The 16,518-nt window shown below is 56.0% G+C and overlaps 1 protein-coding gene across 4 annotated transcripts; it reads left to right on the forward strand.

The window, feature by feature from the left end:
- On the forward strand, positions 1-15,201 carry SLC2A11 (solute carrier family 2 member 11). 4 transcript variants are annotated; one of them, XM_045585534.1, is made up of 13 exons: positions 1-334; positions 712-825; positions 4,383-4,481; positions 5,041-5,201; positions 6,477-6,601; positions 8,793-8,922; positions 9,836-9,984; positions 12,224-12,411; positions 12,528-12,638; positions 13,240-13,341; positions 13,415-13,490; positions 13,691-13,822; positions 13,989-15,201. In XM_045585534.1, exons 2-13 carry the CDS (start codon positions 784-786, stop codon positions 14,279-14,281), a joined length of 1,608 nt encoding a protein of 535 aa, XP_045441490.1. In that variant the 5' UTR covers positions 1-334; positions 712-783; the 3' UTR covers positions 14,282-15,201. The 4 variants fall into 4 exon arrangements, with proteins under 4 accessions (XP_045441490.1, XP_036305110.1, XP_036305109.1 ...); XM_036449217.2 differs by having other exon boundaries at positions 8-334; positions 13,691-13,818; positions 14,017-15,201; XM_036449216.2 differs by lacking the exons at positions 1-334; positions 712-825 and adding an exon at positions 1,011-1,427 and having other exon boundaries at positions 13,691-13,818; positions 14,017-15,201.
- Positions 15,202-16,518: the final 1,317 nt, after the last annotated feature.

Genomic DNA, 16,518 nt, shown 5'->3' on the forward strand with positions numbered 1-16,518 from the left:
ACGCTGCGGGATCCGTTCGGGTCTGTGTCCAGGGTACGCCGCCCCAGGCTTTGCTGACTTCCTAAGGTTACTGTGCCGGCTGCGTTTCCATGGCCACGGGGAGTATCTTTGGAAAGTCTGGTTAAGGCTTGGCCTTATTCCATGCTGGGCCCGAGGAGAGAAAAGATTAATCCAGGCAGCAAACCCTGTGGTTCCAGACCTCGGGGCGCGCCGGGACCGGGGCCGGACCGGCCTCCCACGTAATAAATCTCCTGGCGGCAACCCGAGCCGGCTCTGCTCCGCGCTCAGAGCCGCCAGCTCTGCGGACGGACTGATGACAGCGCCCCGGAGCCCGGTGGGTCTGCCCTGGGGCCCTCCCCGGGGCTCCCCTCCAGGGGGGAGAGGGGTGAGCCTGGGGATGTCTGCTTAGGAGGAGGGGCTGGGTCCTCAGAGAGCGGCCGCCCGGGGGGAGGAGGGACGTGGGGACGCCCGATCAGGATAAAAGGGAGCCGGGCCGAGGGGCTAGGAGGGATCCGGGGTGGAGGTTCGAGGGGGGAGGGGGAGAGGCAGGAACCTCCCCCCCCCCTCCCCGCGGAGGCCGCGGCGGGGGCGGGGGACGGAGGAGCCAGGGAGTCTGCAACGGCGGGGATCTGAGCCTCGGTTACAACCGGCGGGGACGAATGCAGGGGCCGGGCCGGGGTACCGTGGACCAGAACCCCTTCCCGTCTGCAGAGGGGAGCCCCAGGCTCTGCTGAGTAAGGAGGAGCCAGTGGCCTTTCCACCTCAGCGCTGCGCAAAGGAGGGATGGAAGACGAACAGGAGCCGCCCTTGCAGCCCCGGAAGCAGGTGACCTGCTGGCGGGACATCCTGCTCTCTCCCTCGGCCCCCCGCCCCGCTTCATGCTCTGCGCCCCCTGCGCGTGCACCCCGGCCGCGCGCTCCAGCAGCCCCAGACGCCCCGACCCTCGCCACACGCACTGCGCCTGCGCACCCGCCTCCGCTTCGGTCCACACGCACTGCGCCTGCGCGCCCGCCTGGGCTTCGGGAATGATTGGCACTTCTCCAGGCCCCCCCACTGCGCATGCGCCTCCGCCTGGCTCCGCGGCGCGCGCTGCTGGCTTCCCCCGGGATGGTTGCACAGCCCTCCCCCCGCGCCGCGACCTCGCGGGGCCAAAGCCCACCCCGCAGGCCCCTCTTCTCCTGAATGCGGGGGAAATGTGCCCGTGCCCGATGCCCTCCTGCGATCTGGAGAGGTCGGCATTCCTCCAAACCCCGCCCGCTGGCCCTGGCGTTTCGGATGCGGAATTGCAGCTCAGCGTGCACTGCACAGGCGCAGCCACTCCGGAAGGCTTAGCGGAGACGTCAGACGCGCAAACACTGTCTCGTGCTTGCTCGTTCAGTGGCGTTAGTTGTGTGGGCTCAGAAGAGCGTGCAGGTGTCCGCGCGCAGGTATGGCCTGGGGGCTGGTGCAGGGTTGCATGTGGCCGCACATCTGCAGGACCTGCAGACCCCAGCCGCCCAGGCTAGCATCCCTGGTGATGCCTGCTCTGTCTTGTGTCCTCAACTGCGAGCCAGACACGCCCCGGTTCTGGCTACCTCCGCCCCTTCTTGGAGTGTGTCCCATCCTCACCTCTCTCCCCAGCCTTCATCTCCTCCATCTTCCGTTAAACCCTGTCTTGGCCTGCTTCACAGAGAGAATGGGGGCAGCCCACACCGCTCATCTCTGGGTTTCCCCACAACCTTCACTGATTTCCACGAGCTCCCTGCGTGGGGCTTCCCCTCATCTCCGTTAAGTCTATGCAGATGTCACCTTCTCGGGGCATATCCTGGACCACCCTCTCCAAACACCCCCTCTCACCATCTCTGCTCCCTGTCTCAGTGGCCCCAGCTGGCCTACTATACACTTTCCTTGTTCATGTTGTTACTTACTGCCTGCCTCCCACGCTGGGAGAAAAGCTCCATGAGGTCACAGATTTTGTCTCTCTCTCTCTCTCTCTCTCTCTCTCTCTCTCTCTCTCTATATATATATATATATATATATATATATATATTTTTTTTTTATTTTTTTTTTTTTTACAGAGAGGAAAGGAGAGGGATAGAGAGCTAGAAACATCGATGAGAGAGAAACATTGACCAGCTGCCTCTTGCACACCCCCTACTGGGGATGTGCCCGCAACCAAGGTACATGCCCTTGACCGGAATCGAACCTGGGACCTTTCAGTCCGAAGACCGACGCTCTACCACTGAGCCAAACCAGTTTCGGCAGATTTTGTCTCTTTTGTTCACTGCTCTATCCCAGCACCCAGCGCAGTAGGCTTATGGTCCATAATAGGGAGGCGGGAAATATTTGTCCACTGAATTTATCATCACCATCATAGTTCGTGTCTGATGGCTTTTCATGACTAGCCATGGCTCTAGGCCACACATGTCAAACTCAAAGGCTGACACGGGGCAAATAAACAAGGTTTAAGTTTATGTGGGCTTGCTCTAGCTTGGTTTGGCTCAGTGGATAGGGCGTCGGCCCATGGACTGAAGGATCTCAGGTTCCAATCCACACAAAGGCACATGCCTGGTTTCTGGGCTCAGTCACCAGTGGGGGGGGTGTACAGGGGCAGCCAATCAATGATTCCCTCTCATCATTAATGTTTATATCTCTTTTTCCCTCTCCCTTCCTCTCTGAAATCAATAAAAATATATGTATATTTTTTAAAGTTTATGTGAGCTGCAAAAAAACCAAAAGCTTCAATTTTCATAGAAACATGTTTATTTCCATAGAGACATGCTGAGTACAAAGGGTGAAATAAATGAGTAATCGTTAACATGAAATAATAGAACATTTTAATAAAAATTAATATTTTTTTGAACATTAACTTACCAGACATTGAATAACTGCTCACATTAATAAGCGTAACACAAGTAAACCTATTTTTTCTTGTTCTCTGAAAGCAAAATACTTCCCGTTGCACACACCAAGCAAGTCAGTATAAAACTAATGATGTGGCAGTTGGCTGCTAAAACATTCGTGGGTAGTAATAGTGGAGAGAGACAGTGCGCCTGCATGTAAGGTGCGTAAGGGAAATGAATGCAACACAAATCGGACATCATAAGCGAATATTGTAATTTGTTAATAATTATGTATAATAGGAAATTGTAAATTTTAAGTTACGACACTTTTATTAAAATGCTGCCTACATACCGTTACATTGGCTGGGCTGCAAAAATATTCCTTGTAGACCACATGCGGCCCCCGGGCTGTGAGTCTGACATGCCTGCTCTAGGCTGTCTCCACAAGCCATCTCAGTGGACTAAACCATTTCCTGCTGCCTCGGAGACCTGCTGGCATCTCCCGGCCCCTGGGCTCACTTGTCACCATCAGGCATTGTGCCTCTTGCAGCCTGTCTGGGGCTGTGATGTGGCCACAGGGAGACCAAACCCCTGGGTCCTCACCTGGCTTCCTCCTGTGGCTCGCCGCTTGGGGGGAAGTTACGTAGGCCTTATAGGAGCTGTGGGCAGCCAGGGTGCCTGTCATCCATCTGCAGATCTGTGGCAAGACCTCTGGCAGAATCCTGGAGCCACTCCCACCCGCCCCCACCTCACCTCCCAGCACCCCCGCACAGTATCTGGCCAAATGGGGAATGCATGCTTGTCTCTTCCCTGGCTGCATCTGTCCTCGGCACAGTGCCTGGATGGGACAGGCACTTAGAATTGGACTGACGAATGAATGAATTCCTCAAGGAATTCTTCAGAAACTCTTTTAGCCAAATATCCTTCTGCCATGAACTCTACTTATTTTTTTAAATATATTTTATTGATTTCTTTACAGAGAGGAAGGGAGAGGGATAGAGAGCTGGAAACATCAGTGAGAGAGAAACATCAACCAGCTGCCTCCTGCACAAAACCCTATCGGGGATGTGCCCGCAACCAAGGTACATGTTCTAGACCGGAATGGAACCTGGGACCTTTCAGTCCACAGACCGACGGCTCTATCCACTGAGCCAGACCGGTTTTGGCTGAACTCTACTTATTTAAAAAATAACATACATTTGATTTGTAGCACTTTAAATTTGCAGACAAATTTGCCAAAACAAGAAAGGCAGTATGAATTACGTGGAAAAGATCAATGACTTGATTTGTATACAGTCAGCTCCTCTGTGAGTGCCTAGGAATACAGCTGAGGGAAGCGTTCCCGGTTATACCTTGGAGGAGTAGAGAGCGTCAGCGTACACTGAGTTTGCAGAGCAGGAGGCTGGGCGGGGTTCTGCTCTCGGCCAGCCACGTGGCCTAGGTGCCTCCTTCCCTCTGCCTCGGTTTCCTCGTGCCGCCCGGCTCTCCTTGGCAGGCTCTGGTCCCGGGAGGGTGGTGAGGCTGCTGCTACTCACGCCGTGTCCTCCCGTCTCTCCTCAGACTCAGGGCAGGGTCCTGCTGCAGACCGTCTGTGCAGCTGGCATTGGTGGGACCTTCCAGTTTGGCTATAACCTCTCCATCATCAATGCCCCCACCGCGGTATGTACCTTCTGGGCCTGCGATCGCGGGGGGTGGTGGGGTGGGGGGGTGGAGCGGGTGCTGAGGGCTGACAGGTGTCCCCTGCGGTGTCTTTCCCCAGCACAGGCACTCCTAACCACGTGGCCTCTGTTCAGGCTCCAGAGTGGCCGCTCTGGGGGTAGGGTTTTGGGGTGTCTGAACCACCTGCAGCTCAGGCAGTGGGCCTGGCATCGCACCTCTCTGGGCCCAATTCCCAGCTTACCGACGAGCAGAGTCAGGTGTCCTCACCGACGAGCATTTGCCACAGTCGGGGCGCCAAGGACGCACACAGCTTCCGGAGAAGCCGAGCAGGTTTAGATTCCACACAGGACCGAGCGGGGCGCACAGCCAGAGGGCGTGAGGCCTAGCAATGCAGACTCAGTAGCACAAATGGGGGCGGGGAGCATGTGGCACAGACCCCCTTGCACTCGAGGGGGTCCTTTGGCCTCCTGCTCTGCCTGTGCTTTCACTCTCCCTGTGGGGAGAGGCCTCGCGTGTGTGGTCCCCTCCCTGGGAGGCTGAGCGGCCTCTCCGTTCGCAGCACATCCAAGAGTTCACCAATCAGACGTGGCAGGTGAGGACCGGCCAGCCACCGCCCGACCACCTGATCCTGGTAACGTGGTCCCTCATCGTGTCCCTGTACCCGCTGGGGGGCCTCTTCGGAGCGCTGCTGGCAGGGCCCCTGGCTGTGGTGCTGGGGAGGTGAGTGTTTCCTGTGGACCCCCGTGACCTTCACAGGGGGTGAGGGTCCCCCCGGCCGGTCTGCAGGCCGGGGAACGTGGGAGAACGGAGGTTCCTGGCAGGCCCCAGCCTCCTCCTCTGCCTGCAGTTTCACCACGAGAGTCACAGTTCCCAGCGGGAGGGAGTCCGCTGGGTGAGAGGGAGGACTCCCGTCTCTGATTCCACCTCTGCCAGCAAAGGCCACTTGTAAACAGTAGCCTCATTTCCCACTTTGTGACCCATCTTTTCTTTCTTTTGTTTTAAATATATGTTTTATTGATTTCAGAGAGGAAGGAAGGGAGAGGCAGAGAGAGAGGAACATCAACGGTGAGAGAGAATCATTGATTGGCTGCCTCCTGTACACCCCACACTGGGGTTCGAGCCCACAACCCAGGCATGTGCCCTGACCAGGAATCAAACCGTGGCCTCCTGGTTCATAGGTCGACACTCAACCCCTGAGACAGGCCAGTCGGGCTACCGGCTACCTTTTTTTTTTTTTTTTCCCAAAGGATTTTGAGGAGAGGGGTGCTTATCTGAGGGATAAAGCCATGCATGTAAACCTGTCATTTCAAGCTGTGGACAGGCAGGAAGGAGAATGGTTTGAAGTGAGTTAGTGGTCGGCAAACTCATTAGTCCACAGAGCCAAATATCAGCAGGACAACGATTGAAATTTATTTGGAGAGCCAAATTTTTTTTAAACTTAAACTCTTGCCGAAACCAGTTTGGCTCAGCGGATAGAGCATCGGCCTATGGACTGAAAGGTCCCGGATTCGATTCCGGTCAGGGGCATGTACCTTGGTTGCAGGCACATTCCCAGTAGGGGGTGTGTGCAAGAGGCAGCTGATCGATGATTCTCTCTCATCGATGTTTCTAATTCTCTATCCCTCTCTCTTCCTCTCTATAAAAAGTCAATATATATATATATATAAATTAAACTCCTTCTAACGCCACTTCTTCAAAACAGACTCGCCCAGGCCGAGGTATTTTGTGGAAGAGCCACACTCAAGAGGCCAAAGAGCCGCATGTGGCTCGAGAGCCGTAGTTTGCCGATCACGGCGTTGGGGCATACCACATGAGACCCAGGTACAATGGCTGGTGATCATTTCCACCCAGTCGCTTGGAGCCCTTAGCACGGTTCACACACACACACACACACACACACACACACACACACACACACACGGGTCTGATTGGGCTGGCTGGGGATCGTCCCCCGGACTGACCTGCGCCTCTCCGGCCGGCGTCCTGCTCCCCAAGGAAGAAGTCCCTCCTGGTGAACAACGTGTTTGTGGTCGCCGCGGCGATCCTGTTTGGCTTCAGCCACAGGGCAGGCTCCTTCGAGATGATCATGCTGGGACGGCTGCTCGTGGGAGTCAGCGCAGGTATGGGGGGGGGGGGGCATCTCCCCTGCCTCCCGGTTCTCGGTCGTTCACTTATTCTCTTCATTCGTTCATTCATTCTCTTTATCCACTGATTTACTTTTCACGCATGCCTACCTTCATTTTGCAAAATAAGATGAAGCATGGTTTATCTTAAAAGGCTCGTGTAACTAGACATGGGGAGTGGATATAGGAAAATTAAAAAACGTCGCATAGGGATGTGAGGACACACATTCCCAGACCTGCCCTAACACCACCCGGGGTCCTGTGTTTGAGTAACGCGCCAATAGACATGAGCTTCCTGGCCGCCAAGGTGAAAAGGCCTCTAGGATGAGTTCTCTGGCCGTCCAGACGAGGCAGACTAGCCTGTTAGGGGCTCCTCAGTTTGGGGGCCAGGGGAGGCTGTCATGTGAGGGAGCAGAATTTTTAGTATATCCATCTGGGCTCTTAGGGGTTCCCGTCAGCAAATCCCCTCTGGACCCCCGCCTGTGTAAACGGCCAGGTGTAACTGTCTGTATGAGGGATCTAGTCCAGTAAAACAAAGTCTGTAAACACTTCTTGTCTGATGGTTCCTGTGGGACCCAGGCGTGTCTCTGCCTGTTAGCTCTGGCTGCGCCCTCTAGAGGCTGGGATCACACTGGCAGGCCGGGCTGCAGTCACTCTGGGTTTGCCGAGGCTGGAGGGTCTGCTTCCAGGATGACAGTGGGCAGAGGGTACAGTCCTCAGCCTGTGGGTCTCACCCGTGGTGGCTGGTTTCCTCCAGCGTAAGTGATCAGAGAGGAAGAAGAGTGTGTGTGTGTATGTGTGCATGTTCAAGGAAGGAGTCCCAATTTTTAAAAATATATATATTTTAGCCAAAACCGGTTTGGCTCAGTGGACTGAAGGGTCCCAGGTTCGATTCCGGTCAAGGGCATGTACCTTGGTTGCGGGCACATCTCTGGTGAGGGGTGTGCAGGAGGCGGCTGGTCGATGTTTCTCTCTCATCGACGTTTCTGGCTCTCTATCCCTCTCCCTTCCTCTCTGTGGAAAATAAAAAAAATATATTAAATAACTAAATAAATAAATAAATAAGATAGTAACTGTGATTTTAAAAAAATCTTAAATACATATATATGCATATATATATATATATATTTATTTTTTTTTATTGATTTAGGAGAGGAAAGGAGACGGAGAGAGAGAGAAACATCAATGATGAGAGAGAATCATTGATGGGCTGCCTCCTGCACGCCCCTTACTGGGGACCGAGCCTGCAGCCCGGGCCTGTGCCCTGACTGAGAATAGAACCGTGGCCTTCCCAGGTCGATGCTCAGCCACTGAGTCACGCCGCGGGGCTGTTGTTTATGTCCCAATCTCAGAAGTCACCCCCGGTTGGTGTTGCCCCAGGCTTCTTGTGAGCAGTGAGTCACCGGGACAACCCAGGCTCCAGGGAAAAGGAACTGGGCAGGACGTGGCCTGTGTGCCCCGAGGACGAGGGCCCGGCACACAGGCCCGGTCCCTGCCTGCGCGGAGGGAGAGCGGGGCCCCTCGGAGGCTTTGGCCTCAGCTCCCTGCAGCCCGTGCTCAGAGAGACACAGGCCCCTGATGAGACCTGGGTCCTGATCCCGGGCCGGGCCGGGCAGGAGGGCCCGGCGCTCCCGGGGGGTGCAGGATGCTCGATACTGGCCTCCTGGCGTTGGGCAGCGGTCGCCACCTGGGGCGGGCAGGGGGAGGGCTGTCCGGTTCCGTTTCCCCGCCGGTTGCTTGGTGCCCGGTGTCTCTGCAGGAGTCGGGACAAGGTGAGCGGACAGCAGTGGTGGCCGGTGACAGTGTCGCTGGGAGAGCTGGGCAGCGGGTGGGCATCGGATGCCGCCTCTCCCTTCTCCCCCCGCCCGCTGGGAGCCCTTTACATCCACCCAGGGACGGGGTCTAGAGAGATTCGATGACCGGAGTGGGACTGGGGCGAGGGAACAGGATGGGGCTGGTCTGAGAAAGACTTTTCCATCTCAGAGATCCTGGGGGCGGGGTTGGGGGGGACCTGGGGTCCTGCTGGCCCTACAGCAGGTGCGGGGGGTTGGCCTCTAAGCATATGGGGTGAGGGAACAGCTCTGGGCCAGGATCCAGCAGGTGAGGTGCCAGGACGGGAGGAGGCAGGCCCGGGCCTTGCGAGAGGGGGTCCAGCCTGCAGTCTGACTGTCTGCGTGCACACGGCCAGGCGTGAGCATGAGCATCCAGCCCATGTACCTGGGGGAGAGCGCCCCCAAGGAGTTCCGAGGAGCCGTGGCCATGACCTCAGCCATCTTCACTGCCCTGGGGATCGTGATGGGACAAGTGGTGGGACTCAGGTAAGCGCCCCCCACGGGCCAGGAAAAGCCCTGCTTTGCCTGGACCCCTCCCCACCTGTGACAGAGACTAGGCTGACCTGCTCCCTCACATCTGGTTGGATCACATGCCTTCCCCTAGACTAGGGGTGTCGAACTCAATCAGAGAAGGGGCCAAAATCTAAAATCCAGCCTAAATCGCGGGCTGAATGGTTTACTGAACAGTCATAAACTGTCATTGTGATGGAAACGCAGCGGAGTGCAGTGATGACAGCGCGGTGCGGGCCACATTGCAAGGCCTGGCGGGACGGATTTGGCCTGCGGGCCTTGTGTTTGACACATGTGTCCTAGACCAATCCTGTGTCACGTGAGGCTACATCTGGGTCAGGTGACCCCCAATCCTTTATAATAAAAGGGTAATATGCAAATAGACCAAACGGGAGAACAACCTAATAACCAGTCACAGTGTAATATGCTAATGATATGCTAAGGCAGATCATTGCTTCTTTGCATTGCGAAACTTGGTACACAAAACGGGCCTCAGGAAGCCACGCTTCAGTGTGAGCCACCCTTCTCCTCCTCTCCGGATCAGGAAGCAGAAAGCAGGTCTTGGCAGACAAGAGGGGGGAGGTTTGGGCGTTTGAAGGGGAGCTTGCCTTGGCCGTTCCAGAACAGAGAGGAGAAGGCAAAGCCTGGGGTCCTGGGAGAGGAGTTGGTAGGGAGCAGAGGGGGCCGCGGCCCTGCCCAGGCTGGGGTCCCTCCCTGGTGGGAGGGCGCTCGGTGTCCAGGCCCAGAGCTGGTGAGGAAGAAGCACAGAGCCTGCAGACCCTGCCCTCACAGGGCAGGCAGGCACGTTGGGGGGCGGGGGGCAGGTGGACAGGGGACAGGGCTCTGGCCGGGAGGTGTCTGGCTGGCCTCTCCTCTGCCTCTCCTCCAGGGAGCTCCTGGGGGGCCGGCAGTCCTGGCCCCTGCTGCTGGCCAGCTGCCTGGTGCCCGGGGTGCTGCAGCTGGCCTCCCTGCCCCTGCTGCCCGAGAGCCCGCGCTACCTCCTCATCGACCGCGGCGACACCGAGGCCTGCCTGGCGGGTGAGTCCCCGACCGCTGGCGCCTGGACCACTGCCCACCAACGGGCGTGCCTGCCCAGAGCACGTGGGTCCCTTTGCTCCGGGAAAGGTGGTCCCTCCCTTGGTGCCCTCTGTCAGTCCCTTCCGAGCCCCAGGCCGGCGCAGGGAAAGCTCCTGCACACGTGCAGGATGAAATACCATGTAGACTTCTCTGGCCCAAGGCCAGCCAGGTGCGGACGGCCTTACTCATTGGCTGTGGCCAGAGTCATGATGCCCCAGGAACGATCCCCACGTCTTTGGCTTAAAACACAACCGCGTACCCCAACCAGGTGGCTCAGTTGATTGAAGCATCGCCCCAGGTACGATTCGATTCTGGTCAGGGAGGCAATCGATCAATGTTTCTCTCTCTCTCTCTCTCTCTCTCTCTCTCTCTCTCTCTCTCTCTCCTTTCTCTCTAAAAATTTAATTTTACCTAATTTTATTTATTTTTAAGTATATTTTTTACAGAGAGGGAGATAGAGAGTTAGAAACATCAATGAGAGAGAAACATCGACCAGCTGCCTCCTGCACGCCCCCCACTGGGGATGTGCCCCCAACCAAGGCATGTGCCCTTGACGGGAATCGAACCCGGGACCCTTCAGTCCACAGGTTGACACCCTATCCACTGAGCCAAACCAGTTTTGGCTCTCTCTAAAAATTAATAGTCATATCCTCAGGTAAGGATTAAAAACAACAACAATCATTTACTTTACTTTCTACTCATTGACTCACTGGGCTGGCTGCCCTGGGCTGGTGTCAGAGGCAGCTGAGGATTGGCCAGTGCAGGCTGGTCTGGGCTGGAGCAGTTCCGCTCTGCTGCACATGCCTCTCTCTCTGTCTCTCTCTTTAAAAATGTGTTAATAGCCCTCGCTGGTTTGGCTCAGTGGATAGAGTGTCAACCTGCGGACTGAAGAGCCCTGGGTTTGATTCAGGTTAAGGGCACCTGCCTGGGTTGCCAGCATGACCCCCAATAGGGGGTGTGCAGGAGGCAGCCGATCTATAATTCTCATCATTGATGTTTCTATCTCTCCCTCTCCCCTCCTCTCTGAAATCAATAAAAATATATTTATTTAAAAAAAAAAGAAAAGAAAAAGAAAGAGGTTTGTTTTTGTTGTTGTTGTTTTTTATTAAACGAACCTAGCAAGTTTGGAATAAGTTAAATTTGATTACAATTTGTTCCCTCTGAGGGTCTTTCTGTGCTCATGTGTTTGTTTGTTTGTTTTTCACACTTCACCAGAGGATATTTTTCCTTGATTTTTAGGGAGTGGAAGAGAGGGGGAAAGACAGAGAGAGGCATCGATGTGAGAGAAACACATGTATCGGTTCCTCCTGCATGAGCCCAAGCAGGCCCGGCCGGGGAGAAGCCTGCAACCCAGGCACGCGCTTGCCTTTGTCCGGCCTCCTCCCCATCCTCTGTCTGGTCTGGGACCCAATCCCATAAGATACAGGTCTTCGTTCTGGTGGCATCCGCTCTGGGTACCAGTTTACCGATGGGCTTTCTATTCCTGCCTGACAGTCACTGCATCTCCGTGGCCAGCCCCTGTGAATTCTCTGGGGCTGACCAACGCGGGCTGGCTCTGGCTGGTGGCTCTGCCCCCTTCGGTCACTCCTGCAGGTCTACCGGGCATCGGCCCATCTGTGCGGTACCAGCTGGGCCATCTTGGTTCCTTCTGGCACCCTTGGGCCAGCCTAGACCGTTTTTGCATTTTTTTAAAATTGTTTTTTAAATATATTTTATTGATTTCTTACAGAGAGGAAGGGAGAGGGATAGAGAGTCAGAAACATTGATAAGAGAAAAACGTCAATCAGCTGCCTCCTGCACACACCCCCACTGGGGATGTGCCCCGCAACCAAGGTACATGCCCTTGATTAGAATCGAACCTGGGACCCTTCAGTCCGCAGACTCTATCCACTGAGCCAAACGGGTTAGGGCTAGCACGTTTTTAGAATGATGCCGGAATAGAAATGAGCCGGGTCCCGCCTTCCCTACAGACTCCCCAGTCTCTGCATTCTGTTGGATGGATCCACCGCATCCCCAGGTTCTACAGTCCTTCCTGGTCCATGAGGCTGTGAACGGACAGGACCAGGAAGGTCCACCCCATCTGACCACCCGGGGCCCGGAGAGAGAGAGAAAGAGGGGGGAGCTGGGGAGAGGAAGCGCATTGTGGGGGACCAGAGGGAGGCCAGGGGGCAGAGCGCTCAGCACCCCTCTCCCGTCCCAGCGCTGCAGCGGCTGCGGGGCACCCAGGACCTGGCGGCGGAGCTGGCGGAGCTGGAGGAGGAGCGGGCGGCCTGCCAGGGCCTGCGGGCCTGGCGCCCCTGGGAGCTGTTCCAGGACCGCACCCTGCGCCGGCAGGTGGTGAGCCTGGTGGTCCTGGCCAGCGCCATGGAGCTCTGCGGGAACGACTCGGTGAGATTCCGCCCCTGCCCCTGCCCGCCCCCCTCGCCACTCTGTGCTGCAGGACCCTGGGGGTCACGGTGGCTGCCGGAGCCGGTGCTCAGAGCCGCCCGTGCCCGCCTCCCCAGGTGTACGCCTATGCGTCCTCCGTGTTCGGGGAGGCGGGAGTGCCCCGGGAGAAGGTCCAGTACGCCATCATCGGGACCGGGTGCTGTGAGCTGCTCACAGCGTGCATCAGCGTGAGTGTGGCTCCGCCGGCCTCCCCCAGCCTCCTGGGAGAGGGGGGACCAAGGAAGGAGGGTGCTGACCCCCTGAGGGCTCCCGTCCTCTGCTTTAATCCATGTCCCACTCCAGGTCACTCTGTTAAAATACGCGGACTTAGCCAGCCTGTATTGGGCACCTGCTGTTGGCTGGGCACTCCAACCACTGTTTTGAGATGAGGGAATTCCGTGTGGTTGGGTGGCTGTGGGAAATGAATTTCTTTTTTCTTTTTCTTTTTAATATATTTTCCACAGAGAGGAAGGGAGAGGGATAGAGAGCTAGAAATGTTGATGAGAGAGAAACATCAACCAGCTGCCTCCTGCACACCCCCCACCGGGGATGTGCCCGCAACCAATGTACATGCCCTTGACCGGAATCAAACCTGGGACCTTTCAGTCCGCAGGCCGATGCTCTATCCACCGGGCCAAACCGGTTTCGGCAGCAAATGAATTTCTGCAACAAACTTCTCCCTACCCCGTCCTCCGCTTCCTCCCGAGGCCTCTCCTCACTGCCCACCCCAAACAAGGGGACCGTGGCCCGGGGCCCCAGGCCAGGTACCGAGGGCCCTTTCCTTCGCAGTGCATGGTCATCGAGAGGGCCGGCCGGCGGGTGCTGCTCATCGGCGGGTACTGCCTCATGACCTGCTGGGGGAGCATCTTCACGGTGGCCCTGTGCCTGCAGGTAGCTGGCGGGGAGGAGGAGGAGGGCGGCGGGGTGCCGGCCGCTCCCCCCTCACCCCAGCCCCCCGCTGCAGAGCTCCTTCGCCTGGATGCCCTACCTGGCCATGTCCTGCATCTTCGCCTTCATCCTCAGCTTTGGCATCGGCCCCGGTGAGTGGGCTCCAGGGGACTCGCCGAAGGGACGTGGGCACTACCTGGGTGGACGGTGGGTGGGTGTGAATGCGGTATCACCCGCATGCCCCGCCCCCACCCGTACGGAAGCTTCTGGAAGAACGCCGAGGGGTCCCCACTGCCACATCTGGGGACGTTCCCTGGCTGGCATTCCCCTGTCCCCCCGCCCCTCCTTGCAGCCGGAGTGACAGGGATCCTGGCCACGGAGCTCTTTGACCAGATGGCCCGGCCTGCCGCCTACATGGTCTGCGGGGCGCTCATGTGGACCATGCTCTTCCTGGTTGGGCTGGGGTTCCCCTTCATGATGGTAGGCCTGCCCCTCCCCCCGCACAAGAACCCCAGTGGGAGGCCTCCACCCTGGGAGATGGAGCCCAAAGGGGGTGGGGCTTCGCTAAGCAGAGAAAGAGAGCCCCTCTCTCAGACCTGTCCTGGGGCCTTGCCTCCTGGGGCCGAGTATAGAGCCACCCTGGGTCTCAGGAGGGACTGTCCTCCTTTTAACGGCCAGGAGGGACTGTCCTACTTCCTCTACGTGCCTTTCCTCGTCGTCTGTGTCTGTGGGGCCCTCTACACTGGCTTCTTCCTTCCCGAGACCAAGGGCAAGACCTTCCTGGAGATCTCCGAGGAACTGCACAGGCTCAACTTCCCCGGGCAGAGCCCGGGCCCGATGTGGAGGGCCCCGAAGGTCACCCAGTCCACGGAGCTGTAGCCCCGCGGCGGAGGCTGGGCCCAGGTCTAGCTTCCGCTCCGCCCTTCGCATCCTCTCCATCTAACGAGGGCTTGTTCAGTGAGCTCCTACTGTGTGCAGGAACGGGGCCGGGGTACTAGCCACAGCCGTGAGCCAGAGAGGCGGGGTCCTGGGCCTCTCGGTGTTCCCCACCCAGAGGCCGTGAACAAACAGGAAACCAATGAAAACATAACTACAAACTCAGGGAATGCGGGGGGAGAAAAACACAGGTTGTGAAAGGTGTGCATAGCCTGGGGTGGAGGTGCAGGAGGGGCTGTCCTCGTGTGAAGGCCTCATGGTCAGAAAAGGCTTTTTTTTTTTTTTAATGAACTTTATTGGCTCTGGCTTGGAAGCTCGGTTGGTTCAAGTGTCGTCCTGATACGCCAAAGTTGTGGGTTCGATCCCCGGTCAGGGCACATACAAGAATCAACCAATGAATGCATCAATAAATGGAACAACAAATTGATGTTTCTCTCTCTCTAAAGCTCAATAAAAAATAAAATCAACTTTATTGAGGTGTAATTTGCATACAATAAAATGTATCCACATTAAGTATACATTGGATGAGTTTTGACAGATTTATCAATCCCATGAAACTACCAAACCACAGCAATCAAGGTAGGACATTCACATCCCTCCAAAATCTCCCTTTGCGATCAATAACCCACCACCCCTCCCATCCCCAAACAACCGCTGACCTGTTTTCTGTCCCTATAACCCAGACTGGCCTTTTCTATACTGAATTTGACATAAATCCATGCTGTATGTATGCACTGCTCCAGATAAAGTTTTAAAAAGTCATGCAGGTTGTTACATGTATTCATATATACTCCTCTGTATTTCTGAGTAGTATTCCACTGCATGGCTATAACACAATTTGCGTATCCGTTTACCTGCTGGTGGACATTTCAGCTGTTTCTGATTCGTGGCCACCATGATAAAACTGTTGCGAACATCCCTGCACAGGCTGTTGTGTAGACAGTGTTTTCATTTCTTTTGGGTAAATTGCTGAGTCTAATAATGAAGGTTGCCCGGCCAGAGTGACTCAGTAGGTTGATTGTTGTCCTGTGCACTGAAAGTTTGATGGTTCGATTCCCAGTTGGGGCACATACCTGGGTTTCAGGTTCAATCACTGGTTGGGGTACATACAAAAGGCAACCGATAGATGTTCTCTCTTTCTCTCTCTCTCTCTCACTGCCTCCCCTCTCTTCCTTCCTCTCTATAAGCATGTCCTTGGGTAAGGATTAAAACACACACAAAAAATAATGAAGGTAAACCTTTTCAAAGTGATTATCCTGTTGGGCATTCCCACTGGCAATGTGTGAGAATGCCAAATGTTCCAAATCCTTGTCAGCACTTGGTACTGGCGATCTTTTTAATTGGTGTCTCATTGTGGTTTAATTGGGGTAGTTCCCTGATGACTCACAATGTTGAGCATCTTTTCATCTGCTCAGTATGGCCATTCATCCATCTTCTCTTGTGAAGAATCTGTTCCAATATTTCATCTATTATATTTTTTAAGATTCCATTTTTTAGAGCAGTTTGAAGTTCACAGCAAATGTGAAAGGTACAGAGATTTCCCACATGCCTCCTGCATGCCCCCCCTCATAGCATCTCCCCCATGATCAACATCTCCCACCAGAGTGGGACAATTGTTACAATCCATGAACCTACAAAGCACTGTCACCCGAAGTCTGTAATGCACACTGGGGTTCACTTTTGAGATTGTAGAGTCTATGGGTTTGGACAAATGTCTAATTCTATGTTCCCACCATAAGGTCCCATACAGAGAAGTTTAACTGTTTTGAAATCCTGTGTTCTGCCTGTGGTGGGGGTTGGAGGGAGGGTGCCAGCTCACAGCTGGTTATTGCGAGACAGGGAGGGCCTGGGCTAGGCCCCTGGGCAATGGTACCTCCCCTGTGAGAGAGGAGCTCCCTCCCCCACTTGGCCCTCTTTGGGTCTCACCGGGGCCACCCTCCTGACCCAGAGCTGGTGAGGAAGAGGCATGGGACAGCAGCGCCTCTGCCCTCCGGGGAACCGGGAGGCAGGGCCAGGGCGTTTGCAAGGAGGCACTGGCCCAGTCCCTCCTGTCTCCCCAGGTAGCTTCTGGGTGGCCCACAGGCCTGGCCCCTATTTCTGGCGGCCGCCTGTGCCTGGGTGCCCAGCAGCCTCTGCTCTTCTTCCTCGGGAGCCCAGGAGAGCTCCTCGTTGTCGGAGGAGACCCCAGGGCTCGCCAGGAAAACACGTTCCGGTACGGCGGGGTGGGGGGCACCCGTGGGGGTG

Source organism: Pipistrellus kuhlii, unplaced genomic scaffold (genome assembly GCF_014108245.1).
Source record: "Pipistrellus kuhlii isolate mPipKuh1 unplaced genomic scaffold, mPipKuh1.p scaffold_m20_p_20, whole genome shotgun sequence".
NCBI lineage: Eukaryota > Metazoa > Chordata > Mammalia > Chiroptera > Vespertilionidae > Pipistrellus > Pipistrellus kuhlii.

Bases quoted from the DNA above. Each gene is read 5' to 3' on its own strand.
- SLC2A11 (XM_036449216.2), top strand. From the start codon at position 1,026: ATGATTGGCACTTCTCCAGGCCCCCCCACTGCGCATGCGCCTCCGCCT. The intron at 6,602-8,792 runs GTATGGGGGGGG...GCACACGGCCAG, and splicing joins GCTCGTGGGAGTCAGCGCAG to GCGTGAGCATGAGCATCCAG. The intron at 8,923-9,835 runs GTAAGCGCCCCC...CCTCTCCTCCAG, and splicing joins GGACAAGTGGTGGGACTCAG to GGAGCTCCTGGGGGGCCGGC.